This window comes from Desarmillaria tabescens (genome assembly GCF_030435595.1).
Source record: "Desarmillaria tabescens strain CCBAS 213 chromosome Unknown EV420scaffold_207, whole genome shotgun sequence".
Taxonomy (NCBI): domain Eukaryota; kingdom Fungi; phylum Basidiomycota; class Agaricomycetes; order Agaricales; family Physalacriaceae; genus Desarmillaria; species Desarmillaria tabescens.
In genome coordinates this window covers 1-23,702 of record NW_026848506.1, presented here as the reverse complement: position 1 = coordinate 23,702, position 23,702 = coordinate 1, and the positions used below count along the sequence as shown (strand labels likewise).

The 23,702-nt window shown below is 45.8% G+C and overlaps 7 protein-coding genes across 7 annotated transcripts; 5 read left to right on the top strand and 2 right to left on the bottom strand.

Annotated features, from left to right (window-relative positions):
- Nucleotides 1-38: 38 nt before the first annotated feature.
- On the top strand, nt 39-807 carry EV420DRAFT_1654353 (uncharacterized protein; the record flags this gene model as incomplete). The annotated part of the gene is made up of 2 exons (XM_060478807.1): nt 39-97; nt 144-807. 2 exons carry the CDS (start codon nt 39-41, stop codon nt 805-807), a joined length of 723 nt encoding a protein of 240 aa, XP_060321581.1.
- Nucleotides 808-1,171: 364 nt separating this feature from the next.
- Nucleotides 1,172-2,391, top strand: EV420DRAFT_1654352 (uncharacterized protein; the record flags this gene model as incomplete). The annotated part of the gene is made up of 3 exons (XM_060478806.1): nt 1,172-1,634; nt 1,684-1,914; nt 1,979-2,391. 3 exons carry the CDS (start codon nt 1,172-1,174, stop codon nt 2,389-2,391), a joined length of 1,107 nt encoding a protein of 368 aa, XP_060321580.1.
- Nucleotides 2,392-2,564: 173 nt separating this feature from the next.
- EV420DRAFT_1282968 (uncharacterized protein) lies at nt 2,565-2,975 on the top strand (the record flags this gene model as incomplete). Its single annotated transcript, XM_060468311.1, has 1 exon — nt 2,565-2,975. The coding sequence occupies one exon, from the start codon at nt 2,565-2,567 to the stop codon at nt 2,973-2,975; it is 411 nt and encodes a 136-aa protein (XP_060321579.1).
- A 75-nt stretch (nt 2,976-3,050) lies between these two features.
- EV420DRAFT_1488925 (uncharacterized protein) lies at nt 3,051-4,741 on the bottom strand (the record flags this gene model as incomplete). The annotated part of the gene is made up of 10 exons (XM_060470667.1): nt 3,051-3,169; nt 3,217-3,448; nt 3,505-3,527; nt 3,743-3,783; nt 3,844-3,857; nt 4,023-4,349; nt 4,475-4,509; nt 4,543-4,633; nt 4,664-4,683; nt 4,708-4,741. The coding sequence occupies 10 exons, from the start codon at nt 4,739-4,741 to the stop codon at nt 3,051-3,053; spliced, it is 936 nt and encodes a 311-aa protein (XP_060321578.1).
- A 1,875-nt stretch (nt 4,742-6,616) lies between these two features.
- Nucleotides 6,617-8,074, top strand: EV420DRAFT_1654351 (uncharacterized protein; the record flags this gene model as incomplete). The annotated part of the gene is made up of 5 exons (XM_060478805.1): nt 6,617-6,700; nt 6,770-7,184; nt 7,244-7,401; nt 7,452-7,987; nt 8,041-8,074. 5 exons carry the CDS (start codon nt 6,617-6,619, stop codon nt 8,072-8,074), a joined length of 1,227 nt encoding a protein of 408 aa, XP_060321577.1.
- A 9,938-nt stretch (nt 8,075-18,012) lies between these two features.
- Nucleotides 18,013-18,990, top strand: EV420DRAFT_1488922 (uncharacterized protein; the record flags this gene model as incomplete). The annotated part of the gene is made up of 4 exons (XM_060470666.1): nt 18,013-18,401; nt 18,470-18,517; nt 18,701-18,813; nt 18,863-18,990. The coding sequence occupies 4 exons, from the start codon at nt 18,013-18,015 to the stop codon at nt 18,988-18,990; spliced, it is 678 nt and encodes a 225-aa protein (XP_060321576.1).
- Nucleotides 18,991-20,647: 1,657 nt separating this feature from the next.
- EV420DRAFT_1488921 (uncharacterized protein) lies at nt 20,648-23,217 on the bottom strand (the record flags this gene model as incomplete). Its single annotated transcript, XM_060470665.1, has 13 exons — nt 20,648-20,753; nt 20,801-20,889; nt 20,945-21,161; nt 21,227-21,270; nt 21,326-21,439; nt 21,495-21,552; nt 21,744-21,782; nt 21,819-21,862; nt 21,910-21,963; nt 22,019-22,263; nt 22,317-22,649; nt 22,741-22,766; nt 23,039-23,217. 13 exons carry the CDS (start codon nt 23,215-23,217, stop codon nt 20,648-20,650), a joined length of 1,548 nt encoding a protein of 515 aa, XP_060321575.1.
- Between the last annotated feature and the right edge of the window lie 485 nt (nt 23,218-23,702).

Sequence of the window (23,702 nt, the reverse complement as noted above, 5' to 3'; positions counted from 1 at the left end):
CACTACTTGAGTTGAAGCTCGATTCTAGGCACCCTTACATGCAGAGTGCAGACAGGCAGCTGTCATCGGATATCCAGGCCTTGAATATTCCATGTGAGTAAGACTAAATATCAGCAGCGCATAGAACACTAACGTGACTTTAGTGGCATGTCCCCCCCTCCTTCATGTGGCACAACTATTCGAGATAACATCGAACATCTGTTCTATTGTGTGTGCTCCGACACGTTGCCACCTGTTCCCAAAGTCGGCCATGGGTTTGAGGATCCCCAGGTGGTGTGGCCAGCCGATCCAGAGTACTTCATTGACCGGCATTGGGCTTCCAACACAATGCCATATCAAGGTTTTATACCTGTTAACCATAACTCGGTCTATCGATGCGAACTGTTTGACTCGTTAAACCATACACTTCAATCCATTCCTGTTTACTCTTCTGGTCCGGACATTTGGTCTGTAGATGGCAGTCTCGTAGAAAAATGGAGGAATCTTGAAACACTACTACAGCACTTGAAGCGGCTACTTGAAGACAAATTTCTGACGCATCAAAACTTAGGCCATACCAGCTTTCCTCTGCCCTGGAAGTACGGGTATCATCACACGAAACATAGTCGGACTGCAATGGCACATGCCGCTATAAGGTCGCGCGACGCGTTTATCATCATGGCGGCGGAGCTCTCCTACCTCTTGGCACTCGCATCCGCTCCGATGTCTACAGAAGATGATGAATTTCATGTGGTCGGCAGTGTTGACAGAACAGATAGGTGGAAACTGGGTCGATCTGATTCGGTCGTCGTGGTTGATGCAACGTGACATGGGCTATTGGGAGGGGGAGGAACATCAATCGCTCCGAGTCGGGTTATTTGTTGATGCGTGGACCTGTAACTTTGTTCACTCATTTCATGTGTACCAAAAGTGCCAGGTCCCTCTCTGGATCGACTGGGGGACTGCAGATGCACCGTACTGTGCTAGCCATGTTAGTTTGACAACGCACTACCATTTCCGGCTACCACCTTCGAAAACACAAACACGTTGCAGGGCTGAGCATCATCCACAGACGCGCACTTTTGAACTGATAGAGGGGAAGTGGCGTGATAGACTATCAGGAGAAAGGTTCGAACTCATGTGGAAAAAGAGGGATGGACTCGATACACTAGCACCAATAAAGGTGTCTAAAATGGAGAACGCAGACCGTACAGATAAAGACCGTTCGATTACGACTACAGAGCCATCTGGTTGTCAGTCTTCGACTGAACCATCTGATACAAACTCCCAACATCCAGGCAAGACATGGCAGATGTTCTTTGAACGTCAGGGATGCGAAACTGAACAGCTTATGAATGGCGAATCCATTCAGGACAAGCAACGTCGTAAGGCTCACGAGCTGCACGCGAAAAAACAGCTGTGCCCAAAAGCCGAATCAAAGGTGTTCTATTGGTGCACCGTGGAAGGCACAGCACACCTCTGTCGAAAACTAATTCCATACCGAGCCGTTCTGGACTTCTGGGACAATTACACTCCTTCACAGAGACGGTACTCTGCGTTCTGGAATGAATGGGATTTAAATTTCGAATTCGATTTATCCTCTAACCGAGATGATTTGCTATCAACCAGCCAGATAACCGTTGAACAAGAGGAAGGTGAAATATGTGGACCATCCGAAGGACCAGCAGCCTGACATGTACCGAGGATCCATCAAAGAATGGGAGCTCATGCACGAGAGGTTCTACGGTACAAGTGTCGAAGAACTCTGTCCTGAAATTACAAGCGGTTTGCTCCTTGGACGATACTCTTCAGGTTTCGCTTCAGGTATTAACACAATGGCTACATCCCCACAATATACGTCGCCAGTCATCATCCCCACCAGAAGATACATACACATCCATGGAAAGGCACAAGATTATGCAATTGTGTCGGGATGTGGGTTGCTCTGTCTTGCCATCGACAGCCTCTCACCCATCTACCCAAAACTGATACACTTCAGATATCAGAAGGCCTTCATTGGCTGTCTTCACTGGTTCTGGAAGAGAATACAAGAAAGACTCCCCCTTGTCCAATGCCCCCACAATGTTGGGACATGAGCTTCGGGTGCCTCTCACTACCTCTCATCAAGGAAGTAACCCTGATTTTACTGTGCACATTATCCAGTGGTATCGCAGTAACAAGGTGGGATATGAGATCAGGCCAGTCTCATCCAAACGGTCGCCTTACAGGCTTATCGTCTATCGTGCCACGGACGTGTTACATTGTTTGCATATCCTGGAACGCTTCCTGCCTGGACGATTTTGCTGGAAGAGATGTGTCACTATGGTGCACAATTCAGCATGTGCGTGGATGATGAAGCGGTTGGTCCATGTCGCGTACATGTCCAAGATGCCATCCTATATCGACCTGTAGGATTTAAACCGGACCTATACGATTTTGCAGTATTACATGCGGAAGCGGCGCAGCACTGCTCGAAGATCTGGCAGTAGCGAGGGCTGGCATTGATGCGAGGGGGCTTAATTTGGCGCATTGCAATGGAGCACATATCTGATCCTGAGTTCATTTTATCTGGGCCAGGGAATGATATGTGCTGTTATGGAAGATGCCATGACTTACAGACCAAGTGCAAGTCCAGGTATCATTTATGGGAGGAGGCGCTGTCAGAGAAACAGATGGACCTTTTATGCGGGGTGTATAGAGTTTATCGTGATGCATCAGGATCGACTTCGTTTACTCAGGATCTGTCCTGGTTTCCCAGAGAGCGCAGTTTCAGAAATTCAGGCTTGGATCTCGGACACTGGAGTGCAGATGCAGAAGATTGGTATCAGCGTCGAGTTCAATTGTACCTAAGCGGAGACTCCAAAGGCCGATGCTTGAATCAGGCGGAATGGAAAAGGAGCATTCGTTTGTGGCGAAGCACGATCAGGACATACAAAGGGATGGAACAGGTATCTAGAGGTCTCATCAAACGCCACATTGCATCCCCTATAGATTAGCAGAGCATTTATTATATTCTACTCCTTAAACATTCAATAATGTACATCACTATGCATACAATTTTTACGAAGTATTCACGACCTGAGAACTCGAAAATAAACTTTTTCTGAACCACATGTATGGAATTTCGGAAATGTATCTTCCTTGAAACTATCCCTATCCACATCTCCAATGGCATGTGCACGTTGTAGCACTGCAAACAGTCATACCAACAAATATATCCCGGTTTATACTACTGACACAGAGATTCATCTAGCTTTTCCAAGGTCCCAGTAGGAACAGACGAAACAACGACGAAATATTGCGTCGAAGCCGAATATCGGTCAAGGTTGGACTGAGTCAATGTATCTATTGAACGATGCAGGAACTGCAAGGCAGACATTGCACCAGAGAAGGAAAGGTTGGTTAAATGATTAAGGCCTTCGAAACTGAGCTCTGCTTCAGTGGACAGTTGTGACTTTGTATCTAGACACTGTTCACATAAGGTAAGATAATACTGATGAGCATCACTAGAGATGGGATGCTTACTGACAAAAACCTAGTTTCAGAGACTGGAGCATTGTTGCAGGAATCCAGTATCATACGAACATACTTTAAGTCACTTGGATAATAGACAGACACTTTCAAAACATGGACCTGTGCAAAGCATGCTGACTCTATCCAGTCGTAAGTGAGTGGATCCTGGCTGATGATTATTCTTGATAGCAGTCAAATGTACTTCACGAATGGTTGCAAACATATGGATGGGCAAAGCATCCGTGCGTACGTATGCTACCCGAAGCTCTAGCTTTTGTAAGATCGCTAATACTGTACAAGAGGCACATTGAATATCAGCAGACTAAGACTAACACTGGGTATGACACTCACCTGGTGATAATATACTGAAGGTCCCTTTAGACAGCAGTGCATCACTTAAAAACCAATTCTTCAACCAAGAGGAGCGAAGCCACCACTCGGTGCAAACATGTCATTGAGGTGTGATCAATAGAGGTGAGGCCTGTAAATGTGAACCTTCTCAATCGAGGAAGGTGATCCAGAAGACGGACAAGAAGAAAGGTATTACGATCATCAAGTGAAATGCCATGGAAGGTAACAGCGCGGATATGATATAGAACATTTGGGAGTTGGTGGAGCTTGTGAGCTGCTATGTCAATGAGGAGTGCTGTTTGAGGTATAAAGTTTCTGTGACTTCCCGCAATGTCTACGACACCAAAAAGATATTCACGAGCTTGCCAGAGAAATGACTTGTCCACCAGGGCACAGTTATGTGCATCTACCACATTGTTGCAAGTGTAAGCAATTATTTTATTCTTTACTTCTTGTGGTGTCCTATCCATGAAAGTACACAACGGATGGAATATGGTGGATGCAGCCTGTGCAGGCCGTTTTTGTTCGATGCTTAAAAGTAATATTGTGGTAACTGCCACGGAATTTGCCGTATCAGTTTATGGATCCGTCATCATTTTCATTTTCAAATACTAACTACTCATCCACTTACCATCACCACCATCACTCCTACGCTGCGTTCTCCATCTTTAACACCCACTTCTCATCTCTAGCACTCACCTCTATGCTCATGCTCATGCCATACCATACCAACTCGCTCGCCCACATCCACATGCCGACATACATCGCCTTGCTGCAAGTCGGTAACTGGCTACAATCCGATGCAACTGGGGCAACTGACTCTCGCTGGAACACCAACAGCTGGGCGATATTTGCATGGCTTACCTTTGCTTATTTCTATGAAGATCCATTTGTACATTGTTGAGAGAATATATATTCATTCTGCTCACATGTGCACCGCCGATTTTCGACTGCAGATGGCAGCAATGCCAAGTGGCAAGCGACGCCCATACCTTGGACTGCGTACTTCTGACCAAAAGCAGAGAATCTAGCCAACAGAAGGACATTATACTGAGCTGGCCGCTGACGCTCCATACTAATCTGAAGAGTCTTGATCTACGGCACTTGCCTGCTGTGCCACTCCAGGTATCACTGCCAACAAAGGATGGTGATGTGATACATATTGATACCGATGGTTTCAAGAGAGAAATGCCACTATTCGCTAATTAGAATTACGGTAATGGAAACGTTCTCATGCATGGTCGGATAATCGGAAACGAGCCATTCTCATGCCTGCTTGTCAGTGGGAATATGCGGCTTATATTCGAAGCATGGACCGATAGCTTTCCTGTATGGAGTATTGCAAACACACCCTGAGAGGTTACTTTCTATCCCAAAGATAATGGTCCCTCATGGACTGAACAGAGCATCATGAGCGACACCAATCCCCCACCCTTGACTCTCCACTGGTGCAGGCGAGATACAGAAGGTGATGGACTCAATACCTGTTGCCAGGTTATTGACAAATGTGACAACGATTATACTTCGTGATACCGTCGTTCTCGAACCTGTCAATATCTGTTCAACCATCAAGGAAATGGTATTCGTCAATTGCGTTATTGGACAATATGCATTCTTAAGTATGCTCCCAAAGAATGGGTCGGTCGTGTTGGGAGGGGGGTGCAATCGGCTGAAGGAGACGCAATCCATCTGTAGGACAGGTAACAAGGTTCCAGTTGCAGGCAGTTGTCTGTAGACATCGGGAGCATGTCGGGCGACGACATATGTACCATGTTGCAAGCCTTTTCCTTTATCGAAGGCGTTCACAAACTGGAGTTGCATGGTGAACTGGATCAGGACGCGGGGTTAATACAACAGATGTTGAACCAGTTTGCTTCTACACTGAGGGAGGTGATGATAGAGCAGAAAGGTGTCGTCAGTTTCAAAACCCCAATCCCAGTATCATATTCAAACAGATGGGGTTAGCGTTCACAGGTTCTTTATGGACATCCACAGGTCCTTTATTTGAACAGCTGCACTGTCAGTTGGAGAATATTTGCATCACCTGCCTGGACAGTGAGCTGAAATCGCTCACAGCATCCATCTCCACCATTACCCCTCATCAACTCCGAAGGCTCGACATAAGAATACGGATCAAGGCACTTGCAGAAGACGACCTGTGAAAGACACGGCAACACCCTTCGCCGCTTATCCCAGGTCATATACAGCCGCACCGATCACCTTTTATTCCAGTGGTTGGACGTTCAACTGGGTTACTCAATGATGCAGGCACATGGAGACCGGATGGCTGTGCAGAGGTTCGTATGTACTTGTTTCCAAAAGATACAGGGCCTACCGCACTTGAAGTATTCTGGTATAAATTGGAAGAGATTCTAGAGAGGAGATATAGTACTAGTTAAAGAGATGTTGAGATACCAGTAAAAAGATGATAACAAACAGTGCTAAATGTTTTGAATAACGTGCTTGTAGACGCTGCATTCTCATTCTCACACCTGTCGGCTTATGCCGCCTGCCCTAACTAGTAGCCCTGCAGACTTCCGTGCCCAGCCCCTGCCTGCCGTACACACACTAAACGGGCTCTTACTCTATTAACTTAATCAATAATTTTCCGGTTATTATTTCTTTATTTTGTCCGTCGTGTCCCCTGCATTATATTCACGTTTCAAGAGCACTTTCTCTAGTGACACAAAATCTATAGGAAACAGTCGTTCTCCAGATGAATATTTCATTGGACAGGTGGGAATACACTTCTTGGTCATTGGCTCGATTTCAAATGGTTCCACAGCCAGGATACGTCCCCGGTTTACTTGATGGGCAACTCTACGAGCAACTCCACAAGCAATTCGGCCTCTCCGAGGTACGTTGCAGTGCACTACATGTAACATGTCAACTTCTATTAATGACACGTGTCGGTGGCAGCATGCAGTCCAATATGGAGATCATGGTCAACGAGTATCACACCGCCACTGCGTACGCACCGCCGCCATTCGAGGATGTCCTCTACAGGCAACCAGAGGCCTCTGTCGACGAACCGGTCCCAGGAATGGTCCTTAGCATACCCAACATACCCGTCATCAATTCAGCATACAACAATGTCGAACCCACCACCAATTATATCGACCCCACCACCACTTACATCGACCCCACCACCACTTACATCGATCCCATTTACACCAACGATGCACCCGCTTCCCTGACGTATACCAACACCAACACCAACGCTCGTGCGTATGAATCGGCAGGGCATGAAGAAAGATCGGAAGGGAAAGCGTCGGAAACCTTTGTTGCTGAGGAAGGTGTCATTGTTGAGGAAGTGTTCTTTGATGCCAACAGAACAACTGGTAAGTACCTATACAGTCGACTCTCTTCTAGTACGACATTGCTGATATATATGTAACAGCTAGCGGTGCACCTGCAGTGGCAGACGCACGACCGTGTGTGAAAAAAACTATCACCAGAGATCTGGGCACCACTTTGATTGGTATTATATCTCTTGCTGCTAGTCATACCTCAGACGGTGCCGTCGACATGATGATCTTGATGGTCCAGGCTGCATCTGTATGTCTTTTTCCCTGTTTTCCACAGGATAGCTGATACTGTTCATCCAGGACCACTACATTCTCTGGGAGAAGGAATGTTTAAGAGACGCCTTTATGGCGATAAAAAGACTAGCTTATCTTGCATTATGGTATCCTGTCCAGGATCTACAAATATGGCGCGTGACGCGCTCTCTTGCCAACGGACAGGCCACTTACCAACAAACTGCTACTTGCATATCCCATGCTCAACAATCACTGCTTGAAGCCACGCATGCAGTTGTGTTGACAGTAGAACCATTATCTGGCTCTAATCGCGGGTATTATTCCGCGGTGGTTCTAGCATGGGTCTTAGTTGAATGGTCTCGTCGGAATGGCGTTGGCAAACGCAAGAACAACAAGGTGGCCATAAAAAATCTAGCCTACCAGTTGGTAGACTCAACAAATTCAAGCTCGTTGACAATCGTGTTACTTGTCGCTGCAAAGGAACATAGCTTATCGTCATTCTTCAAGGACCCCACCCTCAAGGTCCATATTGAAAACCATTTAATGGATGGAAATGTCAAGCTTGCACCGGACCATATCCACCGGGCCATTGCAATCGGGATGTGAGTTGTAATCATTTGCACTTCTGTATATCTCATGCTCAAACTGTTCTTAGGGCCCTGCTTGGGACAACCAACCCAGACTGTTAGCACCATCATCGGAAATAGCCAGTCGACCTGAAATTTGAAAATGATCGGATATATTTTCAGATAAATATTTCGGAAATGAGCAGGGGTGCTTCCCTATCCAAAAGTATATAAACCAAGCGTCTTGTTCTCTTTTCTTACCGATTCACATAGCTGCTGTCTCACCCTGAGTGGCTTTACCATTTTATTCCGTTGTCTTTTACTATTCCTTACCATCTCGTGTCTTCTCATCTCTTCATCATCTCTCGTCTTGGTTATCTCTTATCTCAGTTACATGTTACAGCTACATTAATACAGTGTTATCCAGCGTTTTCTTGTTTCTCGTCATGCCACCAACAGCTGTATCCACGTCCATTTTCCATGACGGTACGCTAATCGAAACCGAACTATGTTTCTTTACTGTCCCCCAAATTGTTGAACTAGTCGAGGAATTCGTTCTAGTTGGTCGTGAGGAAAAACGTTCGCGATCCAGGTTACTGCAGTACATCAGTAATATTTCTGCAGAAACACAAACCCGAATCAGGCACCATGCAGCGGAACGTTCGGCAAGGGGAAAGAAACGAAAAGCTACTGAAGACAAGGGAGCAGAGAAGCATGGTGGGAAGAAACCTCGAGGCAGGACCGTCTTATCATCCGGCAATACCACTTTCCATTCGGTATCATCTACTACTGTGGATAGCACGGGTGCATTACTGGGTAGCACTGAAGCGCAGGTGGAGGGACGTGAGGAGGAAGTAGGAGTCGATGAACTTATAAATGGGCCGTTTCTACAGAATGTCAGCCAGGAAACGAGGGAGAGATGCATCAAAGGGTATATACAAAGGACTTCGAATTCGGAACTTACACAGTGCGTGTGCATGGTTTGTGCAAGATTGCTCTTTGCTTCCAGGATGACTGGACTTCATATTGATGAGCTTCCCAACACCCATCTTCTGAAACCGTCACATCCTCATACAGAACATGTTCTATATATGGGATCTTTACTACATAATCAGGCGATAGATAGTAAAGGCTTGGGTCATGCGTGTAATGAATGTCTGCATCATTTAGGATCAGGACAAGTTCCACCTCTCTCATTAGCAAACAATATGTGGATAGGCCAAGTCCCTTTGGAATTATCTATATTATCATTGGCCGAACGTGTATTGATTGCTAGACATCTTCCATGTACCTATCTGGTGAAGCTTTATCCAAAAGCAGAGCACGCTGAACATTGGTTAGACAGTGACGCGGTGTATATGGGCCTAAAAGGCAATATATCCACTCACCCATTGAATACAAGCCATGTTGCTGGTCTCGTCTCTGCTAATATTCTACCACCACGTGCCCAGGTACTCTCCGCTGTTATTGGGATCACGTTTATTGGTCCTAGAGGAGTAAGAATGAGAGAGTTGCCTAAACTCTTTCATGTGAGGAGAGGACGTGTTCGCAAGGCTCTCCAGTGGTTAAAAAAAAACAACCCATTATACCAAGATATCATCATTTCCGACGACAATCTATCTGAGCTTCCTTCAGATGGAGTACCTGACGAAATTATGTCTACAGTTCGAACTTCTCATGATACTGTCGGCCTCGCTATGGAACAGGATACCTATGTCCCAGACCAGGACGGATGGGATTCTATTGGTGGGTTTTTTTGTTTCAGTGCTTTGCGAGTTTTCAAGAGCTGAATAATCGTGGTGTGTAACAGCATACAACCCTGATACCATCAGAGTGGAGGGAGGAGAAGCAAGACCAGATCCTTTCACTGAACCCGGTATGAGACCCTTTCGAACATTGTCATAATAATAATAATAATAATAATAATCACGCTAGATGTTCTTCTGCTTCACTCGAATGGGATGATAGATGCCAGTGGGGATAATATTACTGACACTGATATCATGGCCCACGCGTTAGCCAATCTCGGTAATGAGGAGACTATGGCTAAGCTCCGACCTGAGGACAAATATTTCATCAGGCAAGGAAGCGCATTCATCAACGAATATGCTAGGATTGACAAGGAAACAGGAGAACGGACGGACGGTGGGCCTGGAAATGAAAACCATATATTGGGGGCATTCCCTTGGTTATTTCCATATGGGCTTGGGGGATTTGAAGTCGACAGATTGCAGAATGTACCATACGAGGTGCACTCTAGATGGGCGCTGCAGTACAGCGACCGAAGGTTTCGCAAGGATTACCATTTTGTGTTCCAGATATATGGTGTCATGCACAAATGTAAAATCTGCCGCTCCGCATCTCTGCAAATCAAATGTTCAAGTTTCCATTACCATCGAGCATTAATCATGAACCTTACACCAGACATATTAAAGAAGGCAAGCGAGGAAGAGATGCGTCGAGTGCCCTTTTCACATCCTGGAGTGCGAGCTCTCCGTAGACAGTTATCGGCCGTGAGAGCACGTGTTCCTGGGACAGATGAATCTCGGAAAAGTTTAAGGTCAAAAATTTGGAGTACAAACCTAGCATTCAACCCTCCTAGCTTATGGATTACCATTAATCCATCAGACACGCATGATCCTATTGCACAGGTTCTAGCAGGTGCAAACATAGATCTTGACCATTTCATCGACACGGCAGGTCCACTAGCCAAGGACCGGGGTAGGAACATGGCATCTGATCCTTTTGCTGCTACAGAATATTTTCACTTGATTATCACAGTCATCTTGGAAGAATTATTTGGCATCAAGGCAGCGACAACAGGTGCATTTGTGTCGAGGAAGGATGGTATTTTTGGAAAGGTTAATGCTTATGTCGGAGCCGTAGAGTCTCAAGGCAGAGGAACCCTTCATCTTCACATATTACTGTGGTTGAGAGGTTCCCCGTCTTCAAAGGACATGACTACAGCTTTGTTATCCGATACTTTCAGAGAAAAAATGAAGGAATTTATCAGGGCGAATATTACTGCAGACTTAGATGGTGCTTCCATGGAAGAAATCGATAAAATGGTACCACAAACAGCGGTGTCATATGCAAGGCCAATGCATCCATTAGAGCCTGACTATAAAGTGCGTAGACTGGCATCATTAAAGTCGGTGGCGCGGACCATACAGTATCATAAATGCAAGGTGGGTGTATGCATAGTAAAGAAGAACAAGGAAGGGAGACCCGTATGCAAGAGGAGAGCGCCATTTCCGATGTCGTCAGATGCATGGGTCTTACCTACTGGTGAATGGGGACCAAAATGGCTGTCGGCTAATATGGTAGCGTGGTGCCCTGATTTGATGGACTGTATCAAGAGTAACCAGGATATCAAACTGATCACTAATGCTGTCGATACAAAGGATATCACTTGGTACATAACCAATTATGCGACCAAAAAACAGATGCTTACCTGGAACACGTCCGCAACACTGGCACGCACTTTAGCATTTGAGATGGAGATAGACCAAAAGGTGATGGAATGCCATGACTTAGGGAAAAAGCTAGTTCAGAAATTCGCTCATGCACTAAATAAAGAGCAGGAGTTCAGTGTTTGCGAGGCGATATCTCACGTTATGGGATGGGGAGATCGGTTTCTTTCTCATCATTATGTTACTGTATACTGGAGTGCCGTCACAGCGGCTATCCAAGATGCTTACCCTCAACTCAGGGAAAAAAGGTAAGAGAGAATGTTTCTAGTCCTAATAGATGTATAACTGATGCATGCCTGATGCGTGCTCTAGATCACATACAGAAGAGACCATTCATGATAATTCTGCGACCGCCAGTGCCAGTGTACAAGATCAAAGCGAAGAAGAAGTAGCATTGCCTGTTGAACTAGTTGGAGGGGAGATGAAACTGAAAGATCAGCTGCGAGAATATTCAGACAGAGGAGAGCAATTAGAGGGCATGTCATTCATGGACTTTTTCAGTGAGACGTATGATGGAGAGCCTTCAAAAAGCAAGACAGGTGCCTGGAGGAGTTCGCATGTAAATTACAAAGAAGGAACAGGACACGGAAAAAGATGCAGAGTCATAAGACATACTGGTCACGAAACCATAGTACAATTCATTGGAGTGTGGTTCCCGAGAAGAGATAGACCAGATCAGCACGAATACTACTGTGCCTCGATGCTGGCACTGTTGCAGCCTTGGAGGTCAATGAAGGATCTTAAAGCAGAAGGAGAGTCCTTTCAAGCTGCCTGGACACGATTCTCTATTGGTCTAACGAAACTACAACAGGATGTCTTAGACAATATACAATATTATCATGAGGCTTTGGATCAAGCGCACAAGAAGAATACCAGTATACTGAGTGGGGCACTGCTCAACATAGAAGAGCAGGATGTCGAGGAGATGCACAGAGATAGTAGAGACAGAAGTGATACAGACCATCACCCGGATTTCACCGAGGAGGATATAAGGGCAGCCGAGAACTTATGCCATCCATTTAGAGAGATACAATTTGGGTTGGATGCCATGGACAAAGCGGAAGACTCTTCTATATTTGCTAGGCCTCAAGTACACACAGCTATAGCTGGCATTGCCACGACAGCTGATGCAGAAGACGTTCTACGCTTTTGGGAGTGGAATAGGCTTCTAAAGTCAATCACTCGAAGTAAAGATAAAGAAAGGGGTCATGGAATCGAGGACAGAAGCAGCAAATTGATGAACAATTTTGACATATCAAATAATGAAGTTGAACCGGGTGGAGGAATGAATTTGCCATGCAAGCAACCAAAGGACAGACCACTGCTTGGGTTGCTAAATAAGGAGCAGAGATGAGCACATGATATCATAGAGAGTCACCTTAAAGCACATCTAGCAGGACGAAGTCCTAAACCATTATACATGATGGTGCAAGGCCAGGGAGGTACAGGAAAGACGGTATTGATCAATGCCATTTCAGAGACATTCGAATACCACAATGCAGAGGAAATACTCGCTAAGATGGCCACGTCTGGAGTGGCTGCAAGTCTCATTGGTGGCCAGACTCTTCATTCTTTCGGAGCGATACCCATTAATCCTGGAAAGAAAGATGACTGGTATTCTAAAGGAAGTAAAGATACCATGCAAAAGAGACAGAGAAACATCGCAGGAAAGGAGTACCTCGAGATAGATGAATGCTCAATGATGACAAAAGACTTGCTGGCGCTGGTGTCTGAAGTGCTGTCAAAAGAAAAGTCTCGCCAGGGAGGACACTGGGAGCAGCCGTTTGGAGGAATGAGTGTAATATTGTATGGAGACTTTCACCAGTTTCCGCCTGTAGGAAATCCATCAGCTGCCTTATATGATTCTCGTTCCAAAGGAGAGCGTTCCGAAATCGGTAGAGCCTTGTATCAATTATTCACAAACATAATAATACTCACGAAGCAAAACCGAGTTCAAGATGAGGGATGGAATGCGCTCCTGAATCGCCTTCGGGTTGGAGAGTGTACAGCCAACGATCTGCGAGAGCTAGATAAACTTGTTATTAACAAGGATGAGAGGCTGGACTTTTCTACAGCACCATGGAAAGACGCCATCCTTGTCACATCACGTCATGGTCTGAGAGATCAGTGGAATCATGAGGCTATCCGCCGACACTGTTATCTTTCAGGGCAGCGATTATATACCTGTTGTGCTGAAGATGCTGCAGGTAGAAACAGGGTAGAACTCACAATGGAAGAGAAGGTGATTGTTGCAGGCATGCGAACAAAGAAAACTGCGCGTCTTGAAGACAAAGTACAGATAGCTATAGGTATGCGAGCTATGGTATTGATGAACATCGCCACCGAAGCTGATGTCATGAACGGCACAAGGGGAGTAATACAAGACATAGTGTTGGATAGCCGAGAAATACTTCCTGATAATCCTGGTTGTCAGATGGAAACAGTGTTGAAATATCCACCTGCCATCATTATATTCAAACCAGACAATCCATCAGAGGAATACAGTTTCCCAGGTCTAGATAAAGGATTAATTCCAATCGTAGCCAATGAAGGGAGTTTCACCATCCAGACCATTGATGGATCCACCAGACGGATTCATAGGCGCCAGCTGGCTATTACTGCTGGCTACGCTTTTACACATCACAAGTGCCAGGGTCAAACAATAGAGTATGTAATAGTAGATCTAGGAAAACCACCTAGTGGAACCTTGGATCCGTTTAACATGTACGTTGCCTTGTCCAGGAGCCACGGCCGCAAGACAATATGGCTATTGAGAAGAGGAGAAGATATCCTCTATACGGTGCATCCATCTTTCAATGAACTAAAAAAAGAAGATGAAAGGCTTCGCATTTTGTCTGAGATCACCACCAGAAACTATGAAGACAACCTATACCGGTGGTAGATAATCAAGGAAAACAGACATGATACATGTAGAAAGGACAGTAAATATTATACAACTGATACAACTTCAAGAATAGCAATACTTCGTAGTTAGAAGAACGCATAATGTAATACTTAGCAGAAAAACGCGGTTATATGCACACGGACCGGTACCCGGACCAAGCAGTGGTTCTCACCGATCTTAGATCCAAACAGACTATAGTAAGTGCACTATTTGAAAAATATAGATAAATTCAGGGGTTTACAAACAAGAGCTATACAGCTGCTTGTATAACAAGTATAATTTCCACAAAATGTCTACGACATCCCCGACCCACCAAAATAGCCTAAGCTGCGGGCAAACGTATTACACCAGAGTCCAAACCAAGAAAGGAAACCGTCATTATTATTGTCTCCAATTTCCCATTTTACATTCAGGTTTGTTCTGTTCGTTCATTGGTTGTAGGCAGTGACAGAAATACCAGGAGATAAAGAGACGAACCTTCCGCATGGAGAATGGGATGCACTTCCTATGTTGGTTTTGAGCGAGGACAAGAAACTGGAAGGGTAGCGGTGGTAATCATGGTTATCATATTATATCTGGGCGTTTAACTACCATACTGCCCACACTGCCCCCTACCTTCACCATTCTTCTTCCATCGTCTATCTCGTGTCTCTCTCTAAGTGTTGCTAGGTGTCGTGTGTCTCTCGTCTCGTCTCTCTCTGTATCTGTAGGCGTTCTCTGTCTAGGTGTTTGCGTCTCTCCTGTCGCTTCTGTAGGGTATAGGCGTCCTTTCTCCATAGATTCGTAGCGTCTGGGGGCGGGTCCTTGGATTCGTAGTCTGTTCCACCAATCCTTCATAGCGACCGATAATGATCCCTGATGAATTGATTGACCGATCGACCGACTGAGGGGAGGTGATAGCAGGGAATATTGGGTGAGTGGGTGAGTGAATATCGGTCATGTTGATGGTGCAGAAGCAGATTGTCCTAGGCGTCCAGATCATGTTTGTATACCTGATTCTTGAAGCCAAACTCGAAATTGCGAGTGCCGCATATATGGGAAGGGGGTAAATTTGGTTTGGGAGTGGCGAGTAATCAGAATGCGTTCATGGCTTATGGGTCCTTGGCACATGCAAAGAGATTGTGACACTACCCAGAAGCCAGGAAGTGGAAGCCGCCAAACAACATCATGGGTATCAGGGTCTGGGCAACTACACCTGAACATCAGAAGAGGAAATGGAAACCAGAAGCCTAAATGGCTGCGTACCTATTAAGTCAGGCAAACCATTTGTGGATACTGTCAACGAAAAAATCCAGGGAATCCCACAGGAAAAATCACTAAGAAGGAAGAACGGATAATTCCGGCGATAAAACCTTGAAAAGATGGAGTGTCCCAGTAGCAGTAGCACGCTATTTTACAGTCAGAACACGAACTCAGGACAGCAAACTCACCACACTTCCAATGGCGAAAGGTAGTAACAAGGTAAGAGAACCTCACCGACTTTGGGTGATTTCATAATAACTTAACATTTGTTCCTGATACAGTCCGCACAGTTATCGCCTCCCTCTCATAGATCCACTCGGCTAGCTTTGTTAGCTCTGAAAAAAGAAACTAAGAAGGGATCATTCCTGGACCATCTGCTGCGTTCATCCAGAATGCCATCCGTCATACAAAACCGATCGACAGCTGCGATAACTGCTGATGCCGAACTAGCAGCACAAGGTGCACAAGGTATAAAAGTCGCCTTTTCATTTTAACCAGCTTTACCAAGTCAATGAATTGAATAGATGGGATGCCGCACATCAATCCTCCCTACATCAGAAGAAAATCCGCACGTATCAGTACCGGCAGTATCAGGGCAAAGGTCAGGACGGTTGTTTTGCGCCCTTTTACAGTCATTAGACTCAGAACCTTCAGATGTTACACGTCACTCCACCAGACGTGACTCAGCAAGCAAGTGACTCAGCAAGCGAACAAGCGAACCATGGCAAGGAAGTAACCAGGAGTGAGGGTACCAGAAGCAGAGACGATACACAATACACGACGGATCAACAGGTCAACAAGGAGAAGAGAGGTCCAGAGAACATGGAGAAGAACGGAGGGTACAGAATCTGATCGTAGCACCAGAATTAGATTAGAATCACAGAAATCGTGGGCATTTATTATTTTTAAAAACGGATGTCAGCACCAGTCGATAGTCCAGTAGTCAGTAGTCCAGTAGCCAGTTAGCTACTCATTCACAGGAGCGTATTCACCGATGAAAACCAATTCTTAAGCAATTTATCAACCGTCTAGTTTCAGCTGGCCAGCTGGCGAGGAACGGCTTCTTTAAGCTAGCTAGCATTGCAGGTGCCATAGAGTCAAGATGGTATTCAAGGCCAAGTAATACGAGACTAGACGGAACAGACGGTAATATGGTAATATGAGATGCAGCAGCATCGCAGCCAAGTAATATGAGTCGAGATGGTATTCACAGGCCGAATAATACAAGTCAAGATGGTAAACGGCCCTAGTGCTGAGTCTTGACAAGCTGCAAAGCAATGTTGTACTTGTTTGGTTTTGGCAGATGTGCAAGCAGAAGAGGGGAAGAGGATTGCTGGATTGAGCACAGCCACATATTTGTACTTAGTTGCTTATGGCAGATGACGGAAAAGGAAATTCTATAACTGTGGGTTGACCTTGCTTTTCAGCAAGGTAACTGCTCCCATCACTCTCTCCAATTACGCATGGCCTTCATTCAGCCAAGTCTTTGCTCTACCGATGCATCCCTCTGCGAAGTGTTGGGCCAGGTGGATGGAAACCCGAGCATCCTGCCGCCGTAGTGGGGTTTGAAGTTGACATGTTGACGAATGGAAGAAAAAGGAGCTGACGGGCTGGATGAATCCGAAAGCCGCGTGCCTCCAAAACTGGAAATCACCGCCAAAGCCTAGATGCATGTTGAAGAGCTGATTTAGACGACCAACGCGACAAAGGCTAAAGTGGTACTATATAGAAGTATGCATGTAGTGTATAAGAAATAAAAAATTAGACGAGGCGAAGCAGGATAATCAAAAAGAATACAACGACAAAAGACAGACAGTCCATACTAAGTCTGATCTGAACCCCGACCTTCAGTTGTTCATCATTCCGAGTCCTATGTATATAGGATTCTCGGTCATTATGCAGGTGGAATTGGCCATGGGAAAATCTATTCAAGGTATCAAACCTTAACGGACTTTGCCATAAAGTGTCACATGATTACTTATCCAGGTGTACCCGGACCCATTTTGGAAGGACCCACAGTATCAAGAGCACACCTGTCACCCCCACCTCCACCCGGGTGCTGCAGGTACGGGTACCGGTTCTTACACAAGTACAGATTCTATAATGTCGATTATAAGATTAGTATACATTCTCATGGTATAATATCATACATTGAAGTCCACCACATGTCTTGGAATGACAAGGAGAGAATATAATGAAGTCTTCATGAAGAGCAAAAGAAAAAAGTTCAAAGAGTGAGAGATGTCGTATGATACACCTCCTACACTTAAAAACTCGCCAATTTTGGTATCCTTCAAATTCGCTGGCACATTATGCCCCAGAGAGGAGGACCACACTCTCAATATGGGGTGAATAGTGCAGCCACAGGAGAGCAAGGATGTTGTTGAGGTGACACAGCCATTTATTCGTTGACTACGCTACAAGAGCTGTACAATACGGTGATGGCCACGATCGAAAGCTTGAAAGTACCAAATATCGACAATGCTGCTACTTGCCCTGAACTTGGAAATGAGCACATTAACCTCAAGTATCCTGCAGCACAACATTCACGCACCTGGCAATTATCTTCTAATGCCTTGCTAGCTAGCACAGATCCCCCATCCACACATAGGCCTGTGGATCCACCTGATGCTCTGCCTGGAAATTTGTGCACCACATCATACAACGCTCCTTCATCCACTCAAAAATCTGAAACCCAAAGTTCCAGTGTGCATGTTGAAGGTTGGGATTGGTCTTTCGAGTCCAATGGTGAGACGTTCGAAGGTCTGCAATTGCAGCAGAGCTATGGAAAGAGCAGACGTTGCAACGCGCAAGCTGCAGACTTGAGATGGTGGGAGGAAACAGGTTGACCCTCAACCATCACAGTGTCTAATACGGCTCACCCTTGCTGCCTTCCAGGATGATTCCTCCACCGAAGATGAAGAATTACACCTGCTGGTCATGCTGGTATGTATCTGATTCGTGCTGACAAGATTCTGCTCACCGTGCTGCAGTGTCATCCAATTCTTCAGAAGAGGAAACTTAGGTATCAACCGTCGATGAATGGGTTACACAATGCCGTGGACAACAATACTGTGGGAATTTTCAGCAGCCCTGGCTGAGCTCATGATGCCCTATGGCTGGAACCAGTAGCGTCGACTTTGGTGACGCTGCAATACCAGGCAACAAGACGATCGAAATGGAGAAAACACACCCCTTTGATGGCAGAAATGTCATCTATGTCCACTACCCATACTTCTATGGTACCTCACTCTTAATACACGCAATAGAGAGAAACTGTTGAAGTCGCAGACATGACCACCAATGGCTTCGAATTGACAAACCAGCTATCATCTGGCACCACTGGTGTTCTTCCAGCTTCAAGCTTGACCGGGAGGAAGCTGTCTAGAATTCTTGTAGAGTTGGAACCCCAGATGTGACTAGTGTAATTCCCAAATATGGTAACACCCAACAAATTTGCTAGTGACCTTGATGTCACCGAGAAGAATGCCTTCGACATGCATACCGACTGCCATCCTAGCACACGATGTCGCTGGAATCTGACAATACTCTCACCATCTCATGAGCACCATTTCACTAGCAGGTCACTTGGACCTGTCGGTCACAGGATTGCTACCATAGATCTCCACTGCTGCTTGCTTCCTTCACTTGCGGACATCCTCTTCATTCTCAAGATGAGCGTACCACGCAGCTGGATTTGGATACAGGATGAGAGGGAGAGCTTTGATAGGAGGTGGATGTGTTTCTGCCGGCATATTGGTCAGGAGGGTTGGAGGCAAGAGGGTTTGGGTCAGGGTGGGTAGACCTTGAGCGCAACCCTTCCACCCTCCAAACAGACGACTACCCTCCCCAGCCACACTGCCGCATGCCTCTCAAGTCAAATCCCTTGTGTCGATTTCTGAATACCCAGGAAGAGAGGGATAAGCTGAGGAGGATTGGGGCCAGGGCTCTCAGACCTGGGATGGTGTATGTGAGTCTGAATGCCTGGGGCTGGAATGGTCAGTGGAAAGACCGACGGCTCTACTGAACATGGATATAGTTCAGCTCCCTTGTCCAAAGAGTCAGGTCCACATCCCCTTCAGATGCAAGCACTCGATGACATGGTGAGGGGCTTGTTGGCTGTTGGAATCGACACTGCATTGTGCAAGACTGACAGTGCGAGGTTGGTTTCTTGTCTCTCTAGTCGTGTAAGGCTGCACACCATACTCTTTCCTTCCCATCCACCTATGTCCCATGCTCATTCCACTGATCCCTCCGTGCTCTACTCCCTCTGTCTCCGCCTCCCTTCATCTTGCAAGCTATATTGGTATGGCTCCAAGGAAACCCTGACCAAACAAGCACATGCCTTCATCAGGATTATGTTGATGCTTGAGAAAACTAGTAATGAGGTGAAGGGGGACTGTGTTTTGGGAACGGAAGGTCTTTGTGTATGTGCATGCGGAGAGGACGTGCGCGGTTTGATCATGGTGGGGAGATGAAGACCAGTCACACTTTCCCACCACCATGATCTCCTATCCTCTTGACCATTTCTGGCTGATGTACTGTCGTTTATTGAATGCGAGCCCAAATCTGATGTCGAGTTCTGATGAGCCCATTGATTCTTGGTTCCCAATGCATTGTCTATGTTACTCCGTTACTCTGCCTCTTGTTCCCTTTGTTTCTAGCAACTACAGTACTGCATCTTCATGTTATTATCAATGTGTCATATGTATTATTTTCTGAAATAAATAATATAAAGAATGTAAAATCGTTTACTGGTCTCTATCAGGTTTGAGCAAAGGATTAGCCTGGCAAGCCATTTATCAGACACTTTGCAGAGCTCATAACAATGATTATGAGTCTCAACTTTGACCGTGAAGATGATTGGTTGTTGCGCAGGAGTATTTGATGCAGAAGCAGATAAACTCGGGCTCAAAAACATGGATCAGGAAGTACATCCACAGATACTATCACAACAAAAGACATACAAGAAAGGAACACTAGGAACCAGAATAGCGACATGATTAACTGAAACAAAGGCAAGAGCATGCAGTGGGATAACAAAACGAGATGGAAACTTGGAGAGAACAGGTGTTATCAAATCATGCTAGGCCGTGAAGAGGACAACCAGTCCATATGCAATGCCAGCTCCCATTCGGAGTCGTCAATTTCCTTCTGCAACCTTCTTGTTTCCTCCTTCTCCCTTGTGATCATCAGTTGTATCTCTATCTTCTCCTTTCAGTCTCTCACCTATCTGCTTCCACCTCTTGCCGGAGTCCTTCCGTCTCTTGTATTATTATTTCTCTCTCTCTCTCATGGTATGCATTCTCCTCCTTTCTCTGCATTTCAAGTGTCAGTATACACCCGACCTTGAGAAACGAGGCAAAAGCACACCTTTTCCCAGACGTCAATGTCCCCCAACCACTCACACCATTTCTTAAGGTAGGCTTGGGTTAACGGTCTCGAAGTATCAGAAGAGGGTATGAAGATTGGCAAATAATCCTCCGAATCTGACACGAAGAACAGACAGTACGTATGAACACACACTTTGATCTTCAAGCCATCACTTGTCTTGATGTTTGCTTCAGTTGGAATAGTCGTTGGTAGATTTCTAGTAAAGAACAAGTGAGCAACCGACATGTTTCAAGGAGAGGCTGAACTCACTTTCATAGGAACAGTTGCCTGATCTTCATTTGGGGAACATCAGTGGTCGGACCAGTCTTTTTAGCAAGGTAAGGATCATAGACAGCAATTAAAGAAATAATCATAGCTTACCTGAACATAGGATTTAATGTATGCCTGCCATTGCCCAGTCGATATCTCTAAATTATCAAAGCTGGAATCATCCTTCCCAATTAACTGCATCATCATCTTCTTGGATTCTGGCAGCTAATCCCATCCCGTCAATTCCATATTACAATCTAAAAGTGTCGAAAGAATTTACCCAGTTGATACGGAACAGATTCTCATCCGACCCAAGCACCTTTTCAGCATTATGTGGACTGTTCAGGTAGTCTTGCATCGAGTGAAGGAATACTTCGCTCCCACTTCAAAGTTTCTAGCTCTTGACTCTTGGAGTTGGTGATGGGGTGTACCCCGTTTTGAACTCGGATTATGTTTTCTTCATAGTAATATTCAGTTAGCCAGATTTAGTAGTTACAGATAGTTTAGTCCGAGTTTAGAAGTAGATTACCTCAGCAATCCACCCTTTGACTCATACCACCACCTCTCCCTGAAGTACTTGCAGGATGAGGCATTGCTCTAGCACCTATAGAGCACCTCATTCACATCATTGGCAAGGATTACTTGGACCTGTCGGACACGTAAAACACATATCATCATCAAGAAACAGCTCTTACCTGCTTGATAATCGATCTGATTAGCTTGTTGTTGGTAAAGATCTTGTAGGCTTCCTGAAGGGTAGTTATCAGCCATACCATCGAATCCTAATGAGTGAAGAAGACGCACCTTGACTCCAAACATAAGCTGCATCTGTTCTTCAAATGCTGCCTGCTCCACTTCATTATCAAACACGCATTTGCAAGATTCAAGCATCAACTCATAAAAGTGGCTCACATTCGCATTAGGATTGCTCATGCTCTGGATGAAAGCGGTAGCCCGAGGTGAAAGTCCAGTAACAATGAAGGGAGCTTTACTTTGTGGCCCCTCTGTTGCAAGCTGGTTAGAAATGTTAAAAGACAGGTATACATGACCTATCGTGACAATAGCATCAGAAGCTTTGAGACCGAATATCCGACCAATGCACCTTGAAGCAGAACATACAAGTGGGTATTCATGAAGAATGTATTCTTGACCCATCGTTGCTGGCCTTCAGCTGGACTACCTTCAGCTGGCGTGGGCGATGGCAGCCTGGAAAGAGAAGGAGACACTGCCTCTTGCACTCTAGTTTTCCGGATCATCGATTTAGCTTGCTCACTCTTGAGCAGTTTCTTTCTCAGGTCACCTGCAGCCACTCCTATGCCTCCCTTCCTCCCCCAAAAATCACAAGAGCGAAGCGGAGCCTTGCCGGGGCCTATTAGACTAGTGACCATCTCTCCGATCGCCCTTGGCATTGCAAGCAGATTAGAAGAGCCAAAATCTGCATGATATCATCGTCCATAGTGGCCGAAAGTGTTGGAGAACACATTCGACATGATGCCAAGTGTCAAGGCCACATCAGCGCCAGTTACCGGTCCGATGGCTACCGGTCTGATGGCTATCAGTTCGATGAGTAACCGGCTGGTAACTGAACAGCTGTTGCCAAATGTGGCAACATCAAAACCATCTCCTGCCCTCGCTGGTGGCCCTCTACCATGATCCTCTCCCTCCATTCTCACCCCTCATGTCCTCGACCACGATCAATATCGTCCTATCGACTTTACAAAGTCAACAACTCCCGCACCGCTCCTTGAAGAATCCCTGACTTTACAGCAATACTCAACCTTGCGATTGCGCTGATCTCAAGATGATGAGATGGTGATGACGCACTTGAGCCTCAAGTCTCGCAAATGCAACTCTGATGAGGTGTTGATGGCTGGGATGGGAGGTAATTTGTTGTGGGAAGGGTCGCATACGCAAAATTTGGACTTGGGAAGCTTAGATGGGGCTCCCATTCGTACGTTCTCATCCTCTGATGTTCTGACATCTCCGGGAGCAGATACATACATCCTCAATAAATCTACAAACAGGAGGGTGCATACTCTGTTACCCAGCAAGACAGATCTGACAACAACAATGCCATCAGATACCCAATTACCTTCATGTATCAAGCATGACACCACGCTCAACCTTGGAGCACAATGGACCTGATCCAATACGCAGGAACTAACGACGACACTTATGAAGCCTGGAAAGGCTGGACATGTGTCAGATGAGGTGTCAATATTGTTGAAGGAGGATCATCATGGACAGAGGACCCCAAAGATGGTGCATTTCGACTCGGGGAACATGGACGACGCTCTCCAACATGCCCATGTATCCAACGCTCCCGGTGCTCAGACTGGGTGTACCCCTTTCCCCGACCATGCCAGTCTAACCTCAGCCACGTCGTCTGTCCCCAGATTCCCTTCAGACCTTGCACAGGCCAAGGTGCAGGATCTTCACGTCGAGACAATGGAGATGCAAGGGAATTTCACTCTGAGGACAACTCCGA